We start from the raw sequence: 22,292 nt of genomic DNA, 5'->3' as shown, positions 1-22,292 counted from the left end.
GGAGTAGCAATCAGCTGGTGCACAATCTGAAACAAATGGTTTTAGTATTTGGAAGCATTATGATAAATAATATTTTGAAATTGTTAGAAACTTAAAACTATTAAAAAATATATATACAATTGTTAGAATTGTACTTAGCATTTGATATTTCAAGTCACTTTTGATTTGAGTTTTATATTAGGTTCCGGTAACGCTACTGAACAAACACGAACAGAGCACGCTTGTCCACGAATAATTAAATGAATGGGTTTTCTTGTTCATGTTCATTCGTTTAAAATTAGTTCAACAATATAAAAGAACGTCCCATGAATGTAAACGAATGAACATAACGGTACTAAAACCAGTTAAAAGTAGGCCTAAAACACTACTCAAACTAGACTTCGTTGTAATGGGCAAAAAAATTTAAATGAATATATTAACAAATCTAAACGAACTAACTTAAACAAACGTAAACTAACAAGCATAAATGAATTTAAATAAACGAATGTTTACGAACTAGACATGTGCTCATGCTCAAGATCCATTTAACCAAATGAACAACTTTTCTCTTTTTTATGTTTCGTTCGCATATTAAAAAATAAAAACGAACATAAGCAAATTCTGTATCACAAAAATATGAAGCTGTGCAACTAACCAGGAGAAATGCACCAAGTCTGCTGCCAATTATGAAAATAAGGCTTCCAGCAACCTTCAGGAATATAGATGCAATAACCAGAAGTTTAATCTGTATTATCAAGATTTTGTTAAGCGTGTCTGTGATAAAAAAACACGAATTAGATCAAAAAAACAAGGAAAACATGTTTTTTTTTTACCTCAAAATCTGGTAGTTTGAAGCCGGTAAGTGTTGTGATATGCTTTGTGAACTTACTGAACTTATGTTCAAGGTTTTTTGTTGCTTGTCCACCATCATTATCAAAGCCAAATTCGTTCAACCTACACTTAATACCCGTTAGTTTGTTAAAAATTACTTGATAGGATTCCCAACTACATTTCTCACTGTTCTAGTTTTTATATAAATTATTACACAAAAATATTAGAAATATAAATAAAACTAAAAAGTAATTAGAAATATAAAAAGTAAAATTTTCTAATAATATCTACGGACAAATAAATAAACGAACATTTATGTTTCGGGTAATCATGCCGGTTTTAAGATCCAAAACACAAGCAACTATGAGCATCTCCAATGAGGGTGACATGCCAATATTTTGAAATTTCAATGCAAACTCAAAACAAGATAGAGACCATTGAAGCATGGCAATGGAATTGCAAAAGTTTGTAGCTACAAACCTTTTGCAGCATGGCATTGGGACCCATTATTATCTTTTACTTTTAGAAAAATCCATCCTTCTTCACTTTCTACTAACTTTTAATTTTATCTTTATGTTTCTAATTTTTATATTTAAAACTATCCAATTCATCTTCACACTCCACTTTTAGTTTGAACTTTTATATTTTTATCTATTATTTAAAGTGTGTTTTATAAAAGTGTTGTATGCACGAGAAGATACGTGAGACGATAAGAAAACGTCATAGCCTAGTTTAATTATTTTTTAGGTACGTTTTTTAGGTGTGTTTTTTTAAAAAATGTTGTATGTTTTAAGTTTAATTTTGAAGTGTGTTTTTATTTTAGTAATAATTTTTATGTGTTTTTTAGTTATATAATTAATTTAATATATACGAAATATAAAATAAATAAGTATAAAAAGATATAAATTGGCATTAGATTAAATAAAAGGAAAAATATGTGATGAGGTGACGGTTTGAAACAAAACGGATGATAACAGCTGGAGTAGAAATTAAAGTTTATGTAAGTTGGTTTAAAATTTAACGTGACATGCTGAGCTAACAGTTTAAAACAAAAATAGTTGTGAAGCAATGAAGATGCTCTAAGGATAAGATCAAGTGTATGTACTTTTATATTATAATCAGTTCAATCATCAATGAGATCTGAAGTGTGTATGATACAAACTTACTCTTGCCAAGCAGAGAGAACAAAGATGGAGACAAAGAGAACACGACCAAAGAACGATATGAAGGCCATTGATGCAGCTGTTTGAGGTTTCTCTTTCTACAAACAAGGAAAGGTGATCTTAATGGAAAATAATAAAAACCATCGTTTAAATTCTAGCGAAATCTTTTTGGTCTCTATATCACAACTTTGGTCGTTAGTTTATTTCATTTTGTCAGATTTAGGACTTCAGGTAAGTAAATAGACAACTTTGGTTCCTAACTTTTCCAATCAAAATTTGACTAGATAATAGTCATGTTCAAACATTTTCTCACAACGAATTTTTCTAATTCTCTTTTTTTAATAAGTAATAATTGTAGGAAACATGAATTGATAAAAGATATTGTGAGTTAAAGTATGCAAAATCTTAATGAGTCATTTAAATGTGATTACCTTTTATTTTTATAAGTTGTAGTCTTGTAGATTTGATGAATTTAAAAAGTTAATATGCATGAAGGTAGACATATATTTTCTATTTTCTTCTTTGAAATGAAAATTTCATTCAACAACAACCAACTACAATAGAAAACAGCAGGACCTCTCCACCGAGTACGAAGGAGTCACTACAAAAAAAAAAAAAAAAAGCATTACATTAGGGCAAACTTGCACCAATTTGCCCAACAAATCAAAACTAGTAGATGATGAAAGTTTGAAAAGAAATGTATTATGCTTGAAAATTCATGAAAACTATTGTAGTCGGCTATATATATATATTTAATTTATAAAACTAAAATGAAAAACAAAATATACTTTAAAAAATAAAACTCTTATTAACACATTGAAAGAAAATGTTCTTTTAAGTCATATTATATATACTTATCTACCTATTCTAATAAAGTAAAATAAATGTGGACACTTGTCATGTTCAGGTTAATTATCATAATTTTTACCCTTCAAAACTTATATACCCTAATATATGTAATAAATCAATAATTATTCATTTTCCTTTACACTATATTTATATAATATCTATATATTTTTATAAATATAATTATTAACATATTATTTTACTATATATTTAAAATACTTGGTGAATTCCAAAAATTAACAACAAATCATGTTTCTCAAATGAAAATTGTTTCGGGGTTTTTTTTGTGGAACTTAAAATTGATTTTATGGGTCAAAAGTTGGTAAATAGATTGTTTGGTACAAGTTAACTACATTTTGGTCAAAATTTGTTATTGTCAAAAATGAAAATTTTGAGTATTTTTAAAAGTTTGAGAATGCAAAATAGATTTATCGTCAAATTTGTTATGGGTTCAAAGTGTTGACTTTAAAATGTCAAAAGTATGAAAGTTAAAATTTTAAACATGATTAATTTATTTTTAAGGGCATTTTTTGAAATAATCAAAAGGTTCGGGATTTGACAAACTGACTATTTTCCCCTCAACTATTAAAATTTAAGAAAACATTGCGAACACTTTCGACATGCCACCCCCATGCCTATCAATGCTTAACTTTTATCAAATTTGAAATATTTATGTCAACATTAATTTTTCTTTCAATGGTGATCAAAACATCGTATGGGAAGCATGACATGCTAAACTATACTCAAATGAAACAAAATATTCACAAAATTGAATTGGTTAACATGTTGTTTTTTATGTTGTCATTATGACAAAGTCGAGAAGTCCTCTGAAACTTATCAAAATATTTTTCATGGTGTAGCTCAGAAAAACATAGTTCTTGAAGAACATCCATTGTTACAATTTAATGTTCTACTTTCCTTTAATGAGTGGTAAATTGATAAATATATCAATAAATGTAACACTCCTTTTGTATTTAGGCTGAATGGTTAGAACTACTATCGTATGAGAAGTCTTATTTCCGAAATTAGTTCATAACCAAAATTCTTTTATACATATATGACACTGAGAATGAATTTTTCAATAGAAATAAGCATTCTTGGGTACGTTTTTGCACGAACATTTTTTTATTAAGTTCATTTAAAAAAATCATTTTGTGATATAAATAAAATCAATTTATGTACACATTGTATAGATACAAACATAGATGTAATACATTTTTTTTTCATATACGCTATGTAATTATTTGTTTTACTTATAATTTTATAATTTGAATTATCTCATGTGTGACACGGGCTCTAAAACTAGTATTGAATAAATTTAGATAAATTTATATAATTTTGTAGATTTAAACCGGTATTCTTGCTAAAAAAAGCTCGTCTTAACTAAAATTAATAAAAAGAAAAACTACTTAAGATCCAATACACCAAATGCACCAAATGAATCGATTATTCAGCTAACTAAAAATTTTGGTAAAACAAATAAAGCGTAATTTTATTAATTTTTCATCCTAATATAGGTTTACCTTTGTGAGTTTATGATCATAATACTTTTGTTAGTTGAAAAGTCTTCAGTCTTTAACGGGAATTCGTTAAACTTGCATATCACTAATGTAAGTTCAATGCAAATAAATGCAGTCACTAAAAATAGGAAGTTTTGTCACCATCACTAAAAATAGGGATCTTTGTCAACAAGCTAAGGTAATTATAGACTAATAGCTTGGGCCTTTCATCATGAGCATGGCCTGTTTCAATTTTCATTCATCAATGCCACAAACCTAAACTGTCCCTTATATATATTCATTTCTCATAAAAATAATTAAACAAAAGGCCTAAACTGTCCCTTATATATATTCACAAATCCAAGTGTTTGTTATACAACAAATGTTGACATTTGGAGATTTATACAAATGTAAACTGAAAAATAAGTTATGATGTGGAATGTGTTTTAGTGAGACACAAGACGAGAAACTTTTTAAAGTACGTGTATTGTGTATTTGTTTGAAAAACTAGAGAAGAAAAAAGAGCGTTTAGTTGCAATTGGTACTGACTATCTAATATATTCAATTCAATGTCTCTTTATGTTTTCGGCAAAATGTTCCATTAAGTGTAGTAAATGTTAAATGATTATTTCAAATAGTTTAATATTGATTATTGCATTTTTTTTTCTGGTTTAGCTGCAAATTATGCTAAACCAGAATTTTGCCCGCGCGTTGCGCTGGGGCCATTTGGTTGGTAAAACTCGACCATTACGATGGCGAATCACCACGCATTCGATCAGTATCGGTTACGTTTATTACTGTATAAACAATGTTGATAAAATCCAATTGTTGAACACAAAAAAATAAATTCGTCAAATTAATATAAAAAACAAAATATTTAAAACAACGTTTATTTGGTTGGTAAAACACAAGCATTGCGGTCCCCGGTGTTGCGGGGATGAGTCGGTAAAACCCGTGCGTTGGAAAACCCCGAGCGTTATGATGGCAAGTCGACGCGAACTCGGTTAGTTTCAATTATGGTATAACCAATTCATCAAATTAACATATAAAAAATCTAAATATTTTAAACGACATTGTTCGGTCGGTAAAACCTGAGCATCGCATACCCCCGTGTTGTGCTGGTGAGTCGGTAAAACATGGACATTGTCGGTGCCGCGCGTTGCTGTAACATTTCGGATTTTCAAACCCGTATTCGTCTACGTATAACCCGACCCGATAACACTTTTAGATCGTTATTATTCATCAAGAATTTAATATTTATAAGTATTAAAGATTACAAGTTCATTTTAGGCCCTTATACTTTATATATTGTTCAAACTCTTAAACTATACATAAAAGATTTATTAAATGTCCAAATAACAAACTTCAAGGACCAATATCATCAAAAACCAAACTTCACCTCCTTGCACCTGGGGCGCCACGCGGCGGGGCTGCCCTCACTTGTCAGCGTAGCGCTATGGGGGTACCTGCACCAGATCGTTAACTCGATTTCGTTTCTAAACCCGTTTAAGGTAAAAAAATCTTGTATATTAAGCATTTTTGAGTGAATTAAGGTCCAAGGAATCATACTATAACTAAAATATAACTCCTAATTCATTTTCCCCTGATCAAGATCATATATTTTAGTATATTTCATTGATTCTTTCCTCAAATCGCATATACTTGCTTAAACGGGCCAAAAAGCCTATAATTAGTTCGGTTTAGCTATTCCTATATAAACACATCATAATTCCCTGCTGTAAACTTTAATCTAACCCTAATACACCTCTTCCAGCAATCACTAGCCTCTTCCATCTCGCAAACCCTTCGGTTTTTACATATTCGTTAAAGATACAAGACTTGTTCGTTGACTTTGCTTGCTTTAGGACCTTTGACTTCCGTTTCTCGTCAATCCTTTCACTTTCCGGGTAAGTTGTAAACTGTAAAATCGTTCATACATATTCCCTAGTCAATAACCTTCAATCAATTTCGGTGGTTGAAGGGTGTTGACTGGTCAGTTTCTTTAAAACCCGTTAAAGGGCAAAACAGTTAACATGTTTGACTTTGCATTTTCTCATGCTTCTGGTCGGATTCAACGTTTGGTCTAGAAGAATTTTATTCTTGAAACATGATTTTAAGGCTACTGCCCAAAACCCGACTTCCGACTAGCTGTTCGGATTCTGGTCAGTACCAGCTCGCTTAAACGTTTAATTCAACATAACTAGAGTTCTACTCATCCGTTTGGATTGATTCCAGCGGCATTAAGTTCGTTTTTATTTATAGTTTTATACCACAAAGTTTCAGGTTCTGATAAGTTATCTCGTTTGACGCGTATTGGACGACTCGCTTATCCGTTGACTCGTTTATTTTTAATTATACTCACTTGCCTTTAATCTAAGGTGAGTTTTATCATTCCCTTATTTTACTCAATCTTCACAAACGTTTTGGGGACATATGCGTATATCATACTATACATACATATCTATATATACATACATATAAAAAATAGCAAACGTGTAATTGTGTGTGATTAATCAAATCTACTTGTTATGTGCCTATTTGTCTTTGTATGCAATCGTTTGACATATCCCCTTGGAGAGGGTTCTCATTCTATTGACCAACGCCCGATTCGTTTGGCAACGGTCTTATTCTTATTTGCTCAGAGTTGATTTACCGGCGCCCGATTCGCTTGGCAATGGTTTAATCGACAACTTACTTGCTTATGGTTTGATTTCATTGCCGCATTTATTAGGTTTTTCTTATTTATTATATTAACATTATTTTTGGTGTCAAAACTTGGTGATAAACTCACTCAACATGTTTGTTGACAAAACTCCATTTTTACGCATATACAGGTGCTTGAGTAGAAGAATGGACACTTAGAAAGACCTTAGGGTTATATTGAAGACAAACTTGAAGTTAAATGACTGTTTATATTTATTTGAATTGTATTTGAATATTGTGTATTATTTGAAATAAATAATTAATTAGATATTGTCATTTATAAGTATGATAGTATCTTCGAGCTGTGAGCAATCGGATCACGCCCCGGCATTTCCGCCTTAGGTTGGGGTGTGACAGTTGCGACTGTAAGTCGACACGAATTCGGTTTTGGATACGTTCGTTACGGTACCAGAACTAAAAAAAATCAATAAAACCCCGACGTTGGTAAACATTGAGTGTTGTCAGTCCCGAGCGTTGTGGAGGTGAATCGGTAAAACTTTGGTGTTGGTAAAACGCAAGTGTTGTCTGTCCTAGATATTATGATGGTAAGTCGACGCGAATTTGATCAATTTCGGTTATATTTGTTACGATACTGAAACTAATAATAAAAAAACATAAAAGTTGGTGTGGCCAACGGTGTGATGCCACCTGAACCAATAGATGGCCAAGCAGCACCAAACTTTACAATTATTATATAGTAGTAGTAGTAATAATAATAATAGCTACGTCATTCCTGGCTAAATATTCCTTGGACCGTTATGCTTTTATGTTAATTTTTGACATGTAAAAACAATGAAAAAAATCAAGTTGTAATGTGTAAAGTGTAAACCCGACCCTTACTAAAATGCACTAGTTTTGACTTTTGACCGATTGTCAAACCTATTTGACATGCCCATTTTTCGGCTTGCTTCATTTTTACCTAAACATAATATAATCTTTAAATTTATTGACTGTTGCGTGTTAATTTTACAATATCGATAAAAAATAAAAAAGTATAGAATTTGGGTTTGGTGACTGTAGGTTGATTTATTTTGATATTGACACGCTAAGTGCTAACAATGATGGGATATACCTTTGGTTATCCACACACCCTACATACGATCGTATATGGGCTATACGATCGTATGAAACCCCGTGTTAAATGATGTGTGGACAGGTCAAGGGTGTGTGAACAACCAATTCCAACAATGATACAAGACGTTGCCATAAACTAGAGCATACTAGGCCACTAGCATAGAAACATAATTCTGTTATAATTCGGTTAATTCACTGAAATTGAATCACGCAAGTGTACGACGGGCTTAAAAGTCTGAGCCAAAGTCAGGCCCAATAAACTGCTGTCACTGGGCCTAAAACCGATCATAATATTTACAAACTCATTCCATGAATCAATTCCCGTCATCCACCACCGGAACCCTTCATTTCCGATGACAGTCGAAGTTTCAACCGCCGTAATGGACTCTCAGCCGAACGCAGATTCGGTATCTAAGGATAATAATAACAACCAGACTTCGAAGAAATCGCGGGACGCCGAACGCCGCCGCAGACGCCGGAAACAGAAGAAAAACAAGTCCGACGGTGGAGATGATACGGTCTCCGGTAACGCCGGAGATGATAGCGCGAAAGAGAACTCTGATATTCACAAGGTATTGTTTCGTCTGATTTGTTACCTAGGGTTTCATAATATTGTTTAGTTGTAGTTGGATTTTTAATTGTTGAAGGTTAATTAGGTCTTTTAAATCTTAGGTTTACTGAATTGCTTTCACAGGTGATTTATTTTTATATTTATATTAGGCAAGTTGTTCGGGTTAACAACTGATATGTTGCCTCCATTAGAAAAGTTTTTAAGCTGAAAGAATTGTTAAATTTAGAGATGAAGGTGGACTAAATAGTTTCTGGTTGGTTCTAACTGCTGCGTGAGCACTGGTGCAACTAATACTCAAATGTAGAAGGCAAGTTTTGGAATAATGCTTTCAGGAGAAAACGCTTTTTCTGGTTTTCTTGATGAAATGCCAAATGCAATGTTTCTTTTTGGTGAATTAATAAGTAAGCTATACATGTGTAGATTTTTCTGGATATTTGATAGTGATCTATCATTATTGATTATTAGGCTCATTTCTAGTTGCACCTAAGTCTTGTTCTTAAGCTTGTATAAGGCCTGAGTCTAAGCTCTATTGTTGTTTGTTTGATCATTGGTTCTGATTTTTTTTTACCCCGGTGGTGAAGATCACACAAAAGTTACATTTGTTGGGGGCATTGTTTGATTACAAGTTCGGTTTTAAGTATGATATAGGTTTGCTTAATGCTTATGTAAAGTGGTTAATATTTGTAACCATGATATAGATTTGCTTGATGTCTAAGTAAAGTGGTTGATATCGTATGATATAGATTTGCTAGATGCTAATGTGAAGTGGGTGATATTGGTTTGATTATTATGTCTATATCTATGATTCCCATATGATCAAATGTTTTACTGCTTATTCATCTTGCACAGAACTTCATTTTACAGTTTTGTTGTGGTTTTATTAATTCATATGTAATTGTAGGTTGTGGAGCAAGTTGAAATTGAGTATATCCCTGAACAAGCAGAACTAGACTTTAACTTGGATGAGGAATTTAGGAAAGTCTTCGAGAAGTTTACTTATAGGGAATCTGATGCTTCGGAGGTAAAAAGGGGCCACACTTGAAGATCTTAACTTTTTTAATCTTAGCCTGACCTCATTTTTTGTTTTGTTAATCTTATTTATTCAGGAGAACAATAAGAGTGAAGGGACTACTGATAATGCCGTATCTAACAAGAAAGCTATCTCAGACTCAGATGAAGAAGAGCAAGAAGACCAACAAAAGGAAAAAAATGGCATCTCTAACAAAAAGAAGAAGGTTATATTTTATTTTTTTTGGGTGCATTATGCTGTCATTCTTTTCTTGTTATTGATATTTTTATTCTAAGTTATTTTTTTGCACATTTGATTATAGCTTCAGCGCCGGATGAAGATCGCTGAACTTAAACAGATTAGTTCAAAGCCAGATGTTGTTGAGGTGATTTCTTGTGTTCCTCTTACCTCTGTTTCTTTGTCTTTCATTTGATAACTTCTGTTTGTGACCAGCTTAATGATCTAGTGATTGATTTACATGAGTTTCAGGTTTGGGATGCTACCTCAGCTGATCCTAAACTGCTTGTTTTCCTCAAATCATATTGCAACACTGTTCCTGTGCCAAGACATTGGTGCCAAAAAAGGAAATTTTTACAGGTGAGTCACCAAATATTAAACAACTATTGTGAGTCACCAAATATTAAGCAATTACTGCGAGACCAAGTTTTTTGAATTTCTATGAGAGAAAATACTGGCAAATTTTAAACGGGACTTTAGACATAAAACAAGGGTTGCAGGGGTGTCGGGTGATGAACAAATAGTTGATGAGGTTTCTCTTATATGTATATATGTGGTTCTTGCAGGGGACCCACTGAAACAATCTTGGAGCCTGGAAATGTAGGTGTTTTTTAAACAGGACTTATGGTTTTTAAATGGTTTATTGTTAATGGGGGTTGGGATATGGGAACTTGTATTGGAACTTGTATTATTCGGGAAACTTAAATAAATGATAACAATTTGGATAATGGATGTTGCATGCTACATATTAGGGGCTGTTCATGTGTGCAATGTGGATGCTGATTATTTGGTTTTGTATTTCAGATAATTCTGCACTGCGTAGTGCAAAGGTTTTTATACAAGATACTACACAAACGAACTGTAGCCCCTTTGGGTTTTTATCTTTTATCAGTGTCATAGACGTTCATAGTGTTATAATTCAAGTTTTAGGATTGTCTTATTTATTTCTGTGGCCTGTGCTGATTGACATGAATCTCATCTAGTTTTGAATCTGCGTGACAGGGGAAGCGGGGTATTGAGAAACCCCCTTTTCAACTTCCAGACTTTATTGCTGCTACTGGAATCCAGAAGATTAGACAGGTAAGCTTAGATCTTATGATTTTTGTCTTGTAGTTCATCAGAGTAATATCTTTGATCCACTAACATACGATTTCCGTGTCATGACATTCTTGAAACTTCACACCTTGAACTTTTTTGCAGGCTTATATTGAGAAGGAGGATAATAAGAAGCTCAAGCAGAAGCAGCACGAGAGAATGCAGCCAAAAATGGGAAAGATGGATATTGATTACCAGGTCTGTTAACTTTAATCTTCTGTAATATTTACTATGTTTGTGGAAACTGGAAAGTATATGCTTGCAGGCAACTTTTTTGTTTTCTTTTAATTTTACTTCTACATCTGAGTCTTTGACACAATCTTGAACTTGATTATGCAGGTACTCCATGATGCCTTTTTCAAATACTAGACTAAACCAAAACTTACATCACATGGTGAACTTTATCATGAAGGAAAAGAGTTTGAGGTAACATGCTTTTTTAATCACATAGTGATCTTTATCCATGAAAATGCTGTGTTTTAAGGTGGTTTATAATTGGGCTTACTTTGGTTTACGCAGGTTAAGCTTAGAGAGATGAAGCCTGGTACCTTATCTCGTGAACTAAAAGAAGCATTAGGAATGCCAGAAGGTGCCCCGCCCCCATGGCTAATTAATATGCAGGTGACTGGCTTATTTTTATTTTCATGATACTTGTTATGTCTTTTCGTTTTGTTTAGTCTGATGAATGACAACTTTGATCTACAGAGATATGGTCCTCCACCTTCGTATCCACATCTAAAGATTCCAGGTCTGAATGCTCCTATTCCACACGGGGCTAGCTTTGGTTATCATCCTGGAGGTTGGGGCAAGCCACCTGTTGATGAAGTAGGTTATTCTAAATCATGTATTTTTGTGTTAATCTATTCTGTTTTGTGTTATCTTGAACTCTTTACTCATAATCTTTTCTTTCTTGAAGTTTGGACGCCCGGTCTATGGTGATGCGTTTGGACAACAAGAAGAACCACCCAGCTACGAGGTACTTGCAGTTCAGAATATTGTAACTGTTATATTGTTCTTGTTATATCTAACTCATAAATCATAATATTGTTTTTGAAATTTACTTCAGGAAGAGCCTATTGATAAGAGTAAGCACTGGGGTGATCTTGAGGAAGAAGAGGAGGAAGAAGAAGAGGAGGAGGAAGTGGAAGAGCCATATGAGGAAGATGAATTGGAGGATGGAATCCAATCTGTTGATAGTCTCTCAAGGTTTGATCTAAAACACATTTTTTTAAACTTTTTTAATTTTTCAAAAAACAAATATTAATAATGATCACATAACTCATTTTCATTCACTTTTTTGCCTGCTATTCAGTACTCCAACTGGCGTAGAGACCCCGGATGTGATCGACCTTCTCAAGCAACAGAGGAAGGAACCCGAGAAACCGCTTTACCAAGTGAGTCGGTTTTCATTTTGTGTCATATTTATACTTTTTTTTAAAACTTTTTTCACTTGTCTATAGGTGCTGGAAGAAAAAGAAGAAAAGATAGCTCCAGGAACTTTATTGGGAACTACACATACGTATGGACTCAACTTTCCTACCATTTTTCTCAACAATTTTGTTAACATAAAAAACTTAATATAACGGGATTTGTGTTTCTTTTGTGGTGGCAGATATGTGATAGGTGGTGCTGTGCAAGACAAGCCATCTGCCAAAAGGGTATGTATATTCATTGATATATAGTAATATATGTATCTGTTTTGATGATAACATGACATATGAAGAACAGCGTTAAGTCATTTCTTTGTGGTTGATAGGTTGATTTGCTTAGAGGTCAGAAAACAGATCAGGTCGATGTATCATTACAGCCTGAAGAGTTGGAGCTCATGGACAATGTCTTGCCTTCAAAGTAAGTATTGCACTGTTACCAACCTGCAAATGACTAATTATTTATGTTAAAATCTTTTTTCAGATATGAGGAGGCACGTGAGGAAGAGAAGCTTCGTAGTCAACGAGAGGATTTCAGTGACATGGTTGCCGAGGTGTGTAATATCATTTTTTTACTATTTTTATTTAAATAAATGTAAAACTTTAGAAAATGATGATGAAAGAATAACTCTGTTGGGATTTCTATGTTTGCAGAATGAAAAGAAGAGGAAGCGAAAGATGCATGAGAAAGACAGCAAGTCGAAGAAGAAGGATTTCAAGTTTTAGAAAACTCCTATTCTTCATGGAATGTAAAAGATGTGCGAGCGTAATGTGCGGATCACGATATGGAGATGCATTAGACCTGCATAGACCTGTACTACTGTATACCCCATCAGTTAGTTTAGGGGACTTTTTAGTTTGCTTTCTAAAGTGATTATGCCTCTTGAAGTAATCAGACTATGCATTTTGAAGTAATCATATTATGTGCTTTCGATTATTGGTTTATGCTTTTTGAAACAATTGGATTGTTCGGTTATGACAACTATAAACCGATTATCTGTTTTGGTTATAAAACATGTCAAATGACGAATATCGCTTTGGTTATAAAACATGTCAAATGATGAATATCACGTTATGAGCCATCCTTTTAAATATACTGACAGTATCTTTGACACTATGGTTACATAAATACAGGCATCCATGTGATCACAATATATGCATACAAATGGAAGAGTTTAATTTCTGATTATCATAGGCTCATAGCTATAGTTTGCACATTGAAGCTAAAAGTAATTTTATACAAAACGTAGAAGTGAACACATGTATGCTTATATCGAAGGAGCTAACTTAGTTTTTAACTCGCTTTGAGCCACCACCAACAACGCCGAGGATAAGTTCTTTCTGAAGAAAATGAAACAAGCATATGCATTTTTTGAGGTCAAGTTTATCGTCCATTATGATTGTTATTGTTATAAGTTCTATTGTTCTTGTTCCGATACTTATTGTAAACAAAATCATCTAAAGTAAATCCCAATCACGAGATTGTTAAGATCGCAACCACGTCGATAAAAATACCGTCAACTCGTTAAGCACCATGTGTGATCACATGAGTATATGGACCATGCATAAATTAACAATACAGGAATATCACTTGTTATATTTATATAGTAGCAGTAAGTTACTCATTACACCAGAAACTGAACATAAGATAACCAGTATAAAAACATAAATCCAAACCTCCTTAATTCTGTAACACTCTCAGATCAACTATTATTAACCACCGAATTTACGACAAAAAGAAACCAAATAATCTGCACCCATAAAACAAAACTAAACAATTTATAAAACTTGTGAGAAAGATTTACTTAAATGCTCCCATTCTTATGCCAATATCTCTGGTAGGGATAGCACCTTCATCAGATTTGTTGTAGAAAACATAATACAGCTCGGAGACGATACCAGTGAACACCACGAAAGCAGCACCCGCACCAAACACACCTTTCCTGAGGGTCTCACACGAAGGAGGGTTAGCCGAGAGCACGGTCCTATACTTTGTGTGATACGCATTTCTGACTGAACCCGCAAGCAAGCATGCCTCAGCAATGATGAATGTCACCCTAATGAAACAAAATGTTAATAATAATTATGTCCAAAACTAATTATAATCTTTTATACATTATAATCATAAAATGTTTTGACTATAGTTCTATAGAAGTCAAGTATAAAGCTTTTTGGTAGAATAAAGTCAAGAATGTAACTTACCAGCAGGTAATGAATAAGAACACGGCTAATGCCCTGGAACGACCTGGGCTAAGGGCTCGCCCACAACACATGCAACGGGTTGCAACCATAACAAGGATTTGGCTTACAAGAAGGAACAATAGCGCACCCACACCCATCCCGGTTGCTATATCAGATTCATAAACACAATACCTTGAATTATCATCTTGAGCAATCCGAGCCTGTAGTACAATTGAAAATAATTTTTCTAGAGTAAATTACAAATTTTGTCGTTAATGTGCTATTCAAATTATGAACGTGCCCTTTAATTCGAAAAATTACACTGAGTGTCGGCTGTGTTGAAAAATTATCGCTTTATGTCCTTTACACTACATAAGTTTTTTTTTAACCGCTTTACACTACAAAGGTTTATTTTGTGGTTAGCATTATGAAAATGACTATTTTACCCTTATTTCTTAAAAGACGAAACGAGATGTGTAATTTTCACTAAACTTTTATTTTTCTTTCTTTTTATTTTATTTATTTACTTCTCTTTGTTTTTCAACCACTTCTACTTTATAAACTTATTATCTTAATTAACATTATTATTTAATTATAATCTTTTAAAAATTTCATTATATAGATAATCAAGTATTATAAATTTATTTTAATAAGTTTATAAAAATATTATTACTGAGTGATTTTGACCTTCAAACTAATAGCAACATAAAATAAAGCAAAAAATGACACAGAAATATTCTTCAAGAAACATAACTAATCAACTTTATGAAGAAGAATCAAACAATAGGTATATTAGATCAAACAAAACACAGTGATAAAAAGAACTCACAGAAGCTCTCCTTTGTTCGGCGGCAACAGCAAGTGCAAAGGCAACGAGATCGAATACAAATACGACAACCAGGAGCAATGTGGAAGCCATCTGAATCGATGAGACGTGATTATTATGAAACAAAAAGGTTGGTTTACTTAGCAAGATAATCAAAGTGTTACAAAAATAGAAATGGTGGTGATAAGTTTGTTAAAAAAATAAAAGAGGCGTGAATCCTTCATCACTTTTTTTCTGCTCACGCGTCATCTTGGCGGTGGATTTTTAGGAGAGGGAAAATTAGTTTGAGCATTTAATATGTTGATAGAATTTCCTATTTTTTTATTTCGTTATTCTATTTTCTTTAACGATTAACTTAAATACTAGCTTAATACCATTAGACTACAAGTCCTTTGATCATCGAAGACAATAGTTATTTATTTTAGATGGATCATGTTCATTTTTTTCTTTTTTAATTAGAGTTGGAATATTATGAAGTTTTAAATATTAAGTAACACGAGATAGAAAAACCATGCGTAGTTATTATTTAGTGACTAGTTTTTTAAAACAACTTTTAAGTAAAAAGTAATATTACGTTAAGAAAAAGTTACAGAATAGTATAGGAGTTTCATAATTCTTCATCATAAGTTAAATTGATAAAAAGATAATCACTAGAGGATTATTAGGATTCACATTGTCTTAAATTTACTGAAAGGCTGTTTTAAATGAATGACAATACGAGTAATTGTATATCAATATCCATGATATATCGATCTTAGGTTGTTTTAAGAAAAGAGAAGATGATATGGAGGAGAAAGATTGATATATATATTTTTTTTATTGACTATAAATTTGTATAGTTCAATGAGTTGATCACTCAACCTGCTTAACTAAGTGGATTAAATATACCAACCGAACATGCCCGGCTTAATTATAGAGTCCTGAACAAATAATTTATTAGAAAAATACTTTCTAGGTTAGATCTAATCTACAATTTACGTGAAGTACTAAAGTGAATAAAGATTTGAACTGAAAGTACATAATATGTCAAATCAAGTTTGTAAACTAGAGTTATTCATGCCATGGTGTATAGGATCCGCATGATAACACGCAATATAGTTATACGGTCCATATGAGTTTGTCAATAGTCAAATAAGTCATTTATGTATGTCAAACACATCATAGGGCCTATGATTTGGCAAATGCACATCATATATACAACCTTTCATACGACTCACAAGTCATTTTTCACCTGCCTTATGATCTGTATGACATTTTTTACAAGGCATACGGCCATGTGCTAGTGCCGTTTCGTTTAGCCAATCCCAACAAATATTATATTAATAATATACCCATTTCTTGGGATCTTGTAGGCTCAAGTCATTACGGCTAACTTCTGAGCATTATATAAGGGTGTAAGAATGACTAAATGACTATCATTATCATTTATATAATAATAGATCAAAATAAATTAAATTACACCTTATTATTATATTAGCTAAGTAATTGTTGATGAACCATATTACCATTACTAGCAAATAAAAGGTTTCCCTTTAGATGTATATAAGGGAGAGATTAACTAACATCAAATAACCTAATCACAATCACACATGAAATTCAGGACCCTCTCTCTCTCTCCCTCTCCCATTTTTGGTTCTTTCAAGAACCATAATTCCCATCCTTAACTATACAACCTAAAAATTTGATTAAGCTGGCAATCATGTCGTCTTGATATGACTCGTCTGGTGTGCTGCATTCTCTGCTGCAAAAAGGTAGGCATATATTTATAGGTTTATCATCTTTTTCATGTTTTCTATTATTACCATGAGGATTGATCAACAAGGGGATGACCTCTTCAACATCCCATTACACCACATTCTCATATATGGTTCGGAGAGAAGCGAAACTGGTATGCGTCAGGTGACCACGAGGCCTTAAACATGTTGACCCTTTGACGGGTTTTATGTTCTTGTAGTTCATGTCCTGACTCGATAGAAATTACGAAGTTATACTTTCACTTAAACTCCTCTCTTACATTGCAAGTCATCGCAGATAGCCGCACAAGAATTTACTAGACATTGGACAAATATATGTTTAATCAGGGATATTTCTATATTGGTTATACTAAGAACTAAGAAGACTAATAATATTAAAGATGCCATAAAACATTTAGCATGAAGACATTAATTATATATTAACGAATAAAAATAATTAAGTTATGAATATCGATTATATATACATGTTATGTGTTACACAATGCAACATCTACATGCATATCATAAGATTTTAATGTTCTCAATAAATTATTGATTCTGTAATGATTGCTCGCGTGTGTATATATGTAGTACAGTTAATGATAGGAAAAATGTTCATTAGTAGAAATTAGTGGGTATCAATCGTGTTGGCAAATTGACGTTTTTGAATATAATTTACCAAAACATAACTCGTATATTTATTCGTAACTCTAAACTCAACATATTTAAAATAATGTAGAGCGGACATGATTCATTTAACCCATTAATTTAAACGAGTCAAAGATGTAGACGAGTTGTAAAAAAAATTCAAGATCAAATCGACGATGCAAATAGGGAAGTGCCTAAAGTGGATATAAAGATTTGAATAGAAAGTATTTTAAAGGTTTGAAAAAATTCATGATCATATACATGTGAATTGACTAAAGTAATAAAGATCTGAGTAGGAAATACAACTAATGGTTTGGTGGGTTTCCATTAATGATTATGTTAGATTACGTGAATGAAAAGTAATTATGAATTGATTAATAATGTTATAATAAATAAAAAAAGTTATAGCAATAAGGTTATCAAGTTAGAAAAACACCACCCAAAATCTATACACTATGCATCAGGCTGTTTGACACTATCATATTGGTGTATGGTACTAAATTAAGTTTGCACACAAAAGTTAGTCATATCATACGATCTGTATGATAATGCGAAAAACAAAATGGTTACATACCACAGTATACGAAACATATGATTTGGTGAAAACCATTTCATACAACTCCTCATACGACCCAGATTACCATTTATTACGACTGCCATGTATGAGGAAATTACTTATGGCCCTGGGTCCCCCTTCCCCCACTCCCTTTTTTTTATCAGCATTATTAATTTACTTATTTTCGTTCGAAATTTTTTATACGTAATATAAATTTACCCATTTTTATCTAAAAATTTTAAGTCTACCTTGCATCCCGCTTCACTACTACTATGTGAACTTTTGTTACAGTTAATAGGACTAGTATGAAATGTAAGTGTTCCTAGATATTAATGTGTAGTGATGTTCTTTAGAAAACCCCAACAAATATTATAAGAATACGTGATAACTGATGAATTTTAGTCTTAGATGATTTGTTAGGCGCTGTCATATCCATTTTCTTGACCCGATCTAGTGGGCTCAAGCCAGCACCTGCCAAAACCCACTATGGTAGTACAGTTCTATCCGGTATCCACCCCTTTCAATAAAGAATGACATTTTATATCTCCACCACCCGATTACACCACAATCCCATACGCTAAAAACGTATACATATTAGTTATGATGGCTTGGAGGGAGGCAAAAAAGGTTACAAAATTGGGTAAGACAGACACTACCACTAATACATGATTAAATTAAGACTCATATTTATTTCAATAAAAGAAACCGATATTTTAATTTAATCAACTAATATTAGTTTTCATATATTAAAATTATGAATTAGCACCTTTAACGCTTGTTATAAAGATACAAAAAAATGTTTATGATGAAGTAGAACTTAACGGTGCCAATCGTGTTGGATTGCTGTTTTCGGGTTGGTGGCATGAATAATTGAATTCAACTCGAACATGACTAATATATTTATTCGTGTAAATATATTAAATCTAAACTAACACCTTTAAAATCGTTTAGCACAAACACAACTTGTTTAACCCATCTATATAAACGAGTCAAACATGTTGGCGGGTTGTAATAAATCTAAGATCAAATCTATGGTGTATGTGGTGAAGTGACTAATGAGAATAAAGATTTGAGTAGAAAGTGCTTTAAGTTTTTGAATCAACTCAAGATCAAATCTATGACATACGAAATGAATGCTAAAGTGAATAAAGATTTGAGTAGGAAGTACGTAAATGCTTCTTCGATGGGCTCCCATTCATGATTATATTCGATTACGTGATTAAAAAGTAATAATACGAATTAACTCATAATGTTATAATAAATTTTAAAAATTAAAAGAACTATAGTGTTTATAGTGTGGTGTTAACAAGAAACCGCCTTAAATCTATACAGTGGCGTGTTTAACACATCATACATGCCGAATGATGTGAAATCTAGTTTGCACACCATAGTTAGAGACATTAAATGATTCGTATGATGAATCGAATAATGGTTATGCGGGTCGCATGACATTGTAAGTGGTTAAATTAGCCATATCTATATGCAAAACATATCACATGGGTTTTATGAGTTGACGAATACTACCTCATGCAACCCCTCATATAACCACTTGACCGTTTTTGCCTGTTATACAACCCGTATGACCATATTTTGCATGTCATACTACCAAATGAAATAGGATGCCTGAATAATTTGCCTGTTTCTTTACCCAACCCCAACAAGTATTAGATGAATTCGTTATAGTTATAATTGATGAATTTTAGTCTTAGGCAATTTTGTAGACGTAGAGAATACCTATCTTTTTTTAACCACTTTCATTCTTTGAAATATTTTCTTCATTTTGGTTACATGATAACCAACATGGCTACAAATAGCAGTAAGGGATCTTTTTAATGAAAACTTAACACTGTTACTGAAAATATTGAATTGCTAGATCGTTTTAATTAGACATAGCTAGATAATGGAAAGTAAGTCCACCAAACTTCTTTAATCGATCAAGAGACTTAGCATTATACTCTATCTCAAAAGAGGTTGTCCGCCGTCATAATTCACCCCTTTTGTTCATATGCGATTTTAGGAGCTATTTGTCTTTTGTTAATTAATTAACAGAAACACTTCTTTTATTAAAGGTAAGAAAAATATGAACATGTAACGAATCTTAAATATAATTTATATATATGTTCACCTTCTAAAATCTACAATCATCAACAATTGTGGATTTACAGATTGAAGCACGGTGGTTGATGCACGGTGGTGAGCTCAAACAAAATGAAATGGTAAAGAACAACTAAACCAATGACTCGTGCGGCACGCTCGTCAACCACATGCACCCAAAAGATTCAAAATACAAGTCTAATCACCACCTTCGATCAACAGCTTGATTGTAAGAACAACCACACCGAGCTGCCAGACTAAAGATTGAACATTAGAAGCACGATCGATCTTAGGGAGTCGATATGAATCAACGGTAGAAGGTGTGGACAAATTTTTTAAAATTAAACAAGTTAAACTTGACTTCTCAAGTTAACAAAAGACTATACACATTTTTAGGTATTCAAGATAGCTACAAAATAAATACCTATAATAAAACTTTAAAATACGTCTTCTTGTAATATAGGAAAGTATTGTTGTAAGTTGTGATTTCATGTTAGGAAAGAGACCATTGTCTAGCGAAAAAAGAAGTGTTTGAATGAAATATTATGAAATCTATATTTCATCACTCACTATGTATTTTTGAGTGATAATCACTATCAAAATTATACTGAATTTATAAATATGATCTTCACATATACTAGAGAAAAAAACTTGGTGATCAAAACAAAAAATAATTATTGAGAGGCTATAGGTAATAGATCACTACTAATATGAGGGTATGCCTTATAGAAGGGTGTGAAAAAATTCAATGTGAAAGTGACAAATCTCGACACGTAAGGCTGGGTGGCAAAGGGACTTTCATCTTTCACACTCATTAGAGGGTCTTCTGAAAGGTGTAAGTCAAATGGACAAAATAATAATTGGATTGAGTGACTTGAAGATGTCTTCCTGGTTTAATAACTAACTGATTTAAAAAAAAAATCACAAACGAAGGGCCAGTGCCCATAACAGGTTTCGCGAGCTATAACACACTATCACAAAAATGGGAATAGAAGATATGATCGGTAACTTACTATTGGGAAATTGCAATTGTAATTTTTGTTGGCTCAATTGTTGTTTGGCCCAAGTGTAAGGCCCAACCTAAGAATTATTAGGGTTTTATTATATTTGGTAATGTCTTGGCTAGCAAGTTAGGTTAATCTATATAAACCGAGTTATGGTTAGACATTAGAATAAGAAGTTGGTGCAACCGAGTTAGGGTTTATCAAAAGAAAAACTGAGTTAGGGTTTGAGGTATTGTAATCGGTTTTTTGAGTGAGATTTTCTGATTAATATAAACGAGAGTTATTCGTTTAATTCGTGTTTGATTATCGATCCGTGACTTGAATACTACCTATTTAGCAAGATGTAGTAGTGGAAATAATTAAAGTGTTAACATTGGTCAAAATTAACCACTATAAATTTCAGTATTTATACGATATTTCGCCTAACAAATAAAATGAAGGTAAGAAAGTAATCATAATTGAGGAATACTATTCTCAGCACCCCTATAAGTTCTTATATCTTTTGCTAAAATATGCCATGAAAATAACACGTAATAGAAGAAAGCACGAGCCGTTGGAATGGGTCATTTCCGTGATAGTATCGTGCTAGTGTGCTTGAAAACTTTTAGGTGCAGAAAAGTTATTTCAAAAAGGTACTTTGAAATCATATACAAATAAAATATTTTAATTAAAGCTAATAAATATAATTTATAAATCTAACATTACGCCCACCCAAGTGAAAACCTAATATTAATTCTTATCCTTCCTAAAAAGTAACAGCTATCCACCTAATCCATGAGCTTTTCTCGTTTAAATTAATTAATTATTTGTTACATT

The 22,292-nt window shown here is 32.5% G+C and overlaps 1 protein-coding gene and 1 pseudogene across 2 annotated transcripts; one reads left to right on the top strand and one right to left on the bottom strand.

The window, feature by feature from the left end:
* Window positions 1-8,444: 8,444 nt before the first annotated feature.
* Window positions 8,445-13,224, top strand: LOC143549377 (uncharacterized; annotated as a pseudogene). The gene is made up of 18 exons (XR_013138128.1): window positions 8,445-8,667; window positions 9,568-9,687; window positions 9,773-9,901; window positions 9,998-10,060; window positions 10,165-10,272; window positions 10,915-10,992; window positions 11,113-11,205; window positions 11,347-11,433; window positions 11,527-11,628; window positions 11,713-11,832; window positions 11,924-11,983; window positions 12,074-12,213; window positions 12,320-12,401; window positions 12,468-12,526; window positions 12,620-12,665; window positions 12,764-12,855; window positions 12,919-12,988; window positions 13,089-13,224. The product of XR_013138128.1 is annotated as an uncharacterized LOC143549377 (transcript).
* A 935-nt stretch (window positions 13,225-14,159) lies between these two features.
* Window positions 14,160-15,542, bottom strand: LOC143549376 (uncharacterized). The gene is made up of 3 exons (XM_077040280.1): window positions 15,445-15,542; window positions 14,637-14,836; window positions 14,160-14,491 (listed from the first exon to the last, which is right to left on the bottom strand). Exons 1-3 carry the CDS (start codon window positions 15,532-15,534, stop codon window positions 14,236-14,238), a joined length of 546 nt encoding a protein of 181 aa, XP_076896395.1. The 5' UTR covers window positions 15,535-15,542; the 3' UTR covers window positions 14,160-14,235.
* Between the last annotated feature and the right edge of the window lie 6,750 nt (window positions 15,543-22,292).

Source organism: Bidens hawaiensis, unplaced genomic scaffold, assembly GCF_021521415.1.
Source record: "Bidens hawaiensis isolate Kalapana, Puna unplaced genomic scaffold, B.hawaiensis_p1.1 tig00015551_1, whole genome shotgun sequence".
Classification (NCBI taxonomy): domain Eukaryota; kingdom Viridiplantae; phylum Streptophyta; class Magnoliopsida; order Asterales; family Asteraceae; genus Bidens; species Bidens hawaiensis.
The sequence above is the reverse complement of the archived record's forward strand: the minus strand, read 5'-3'. Positions and strand labels throughout refer to the sequence as shown.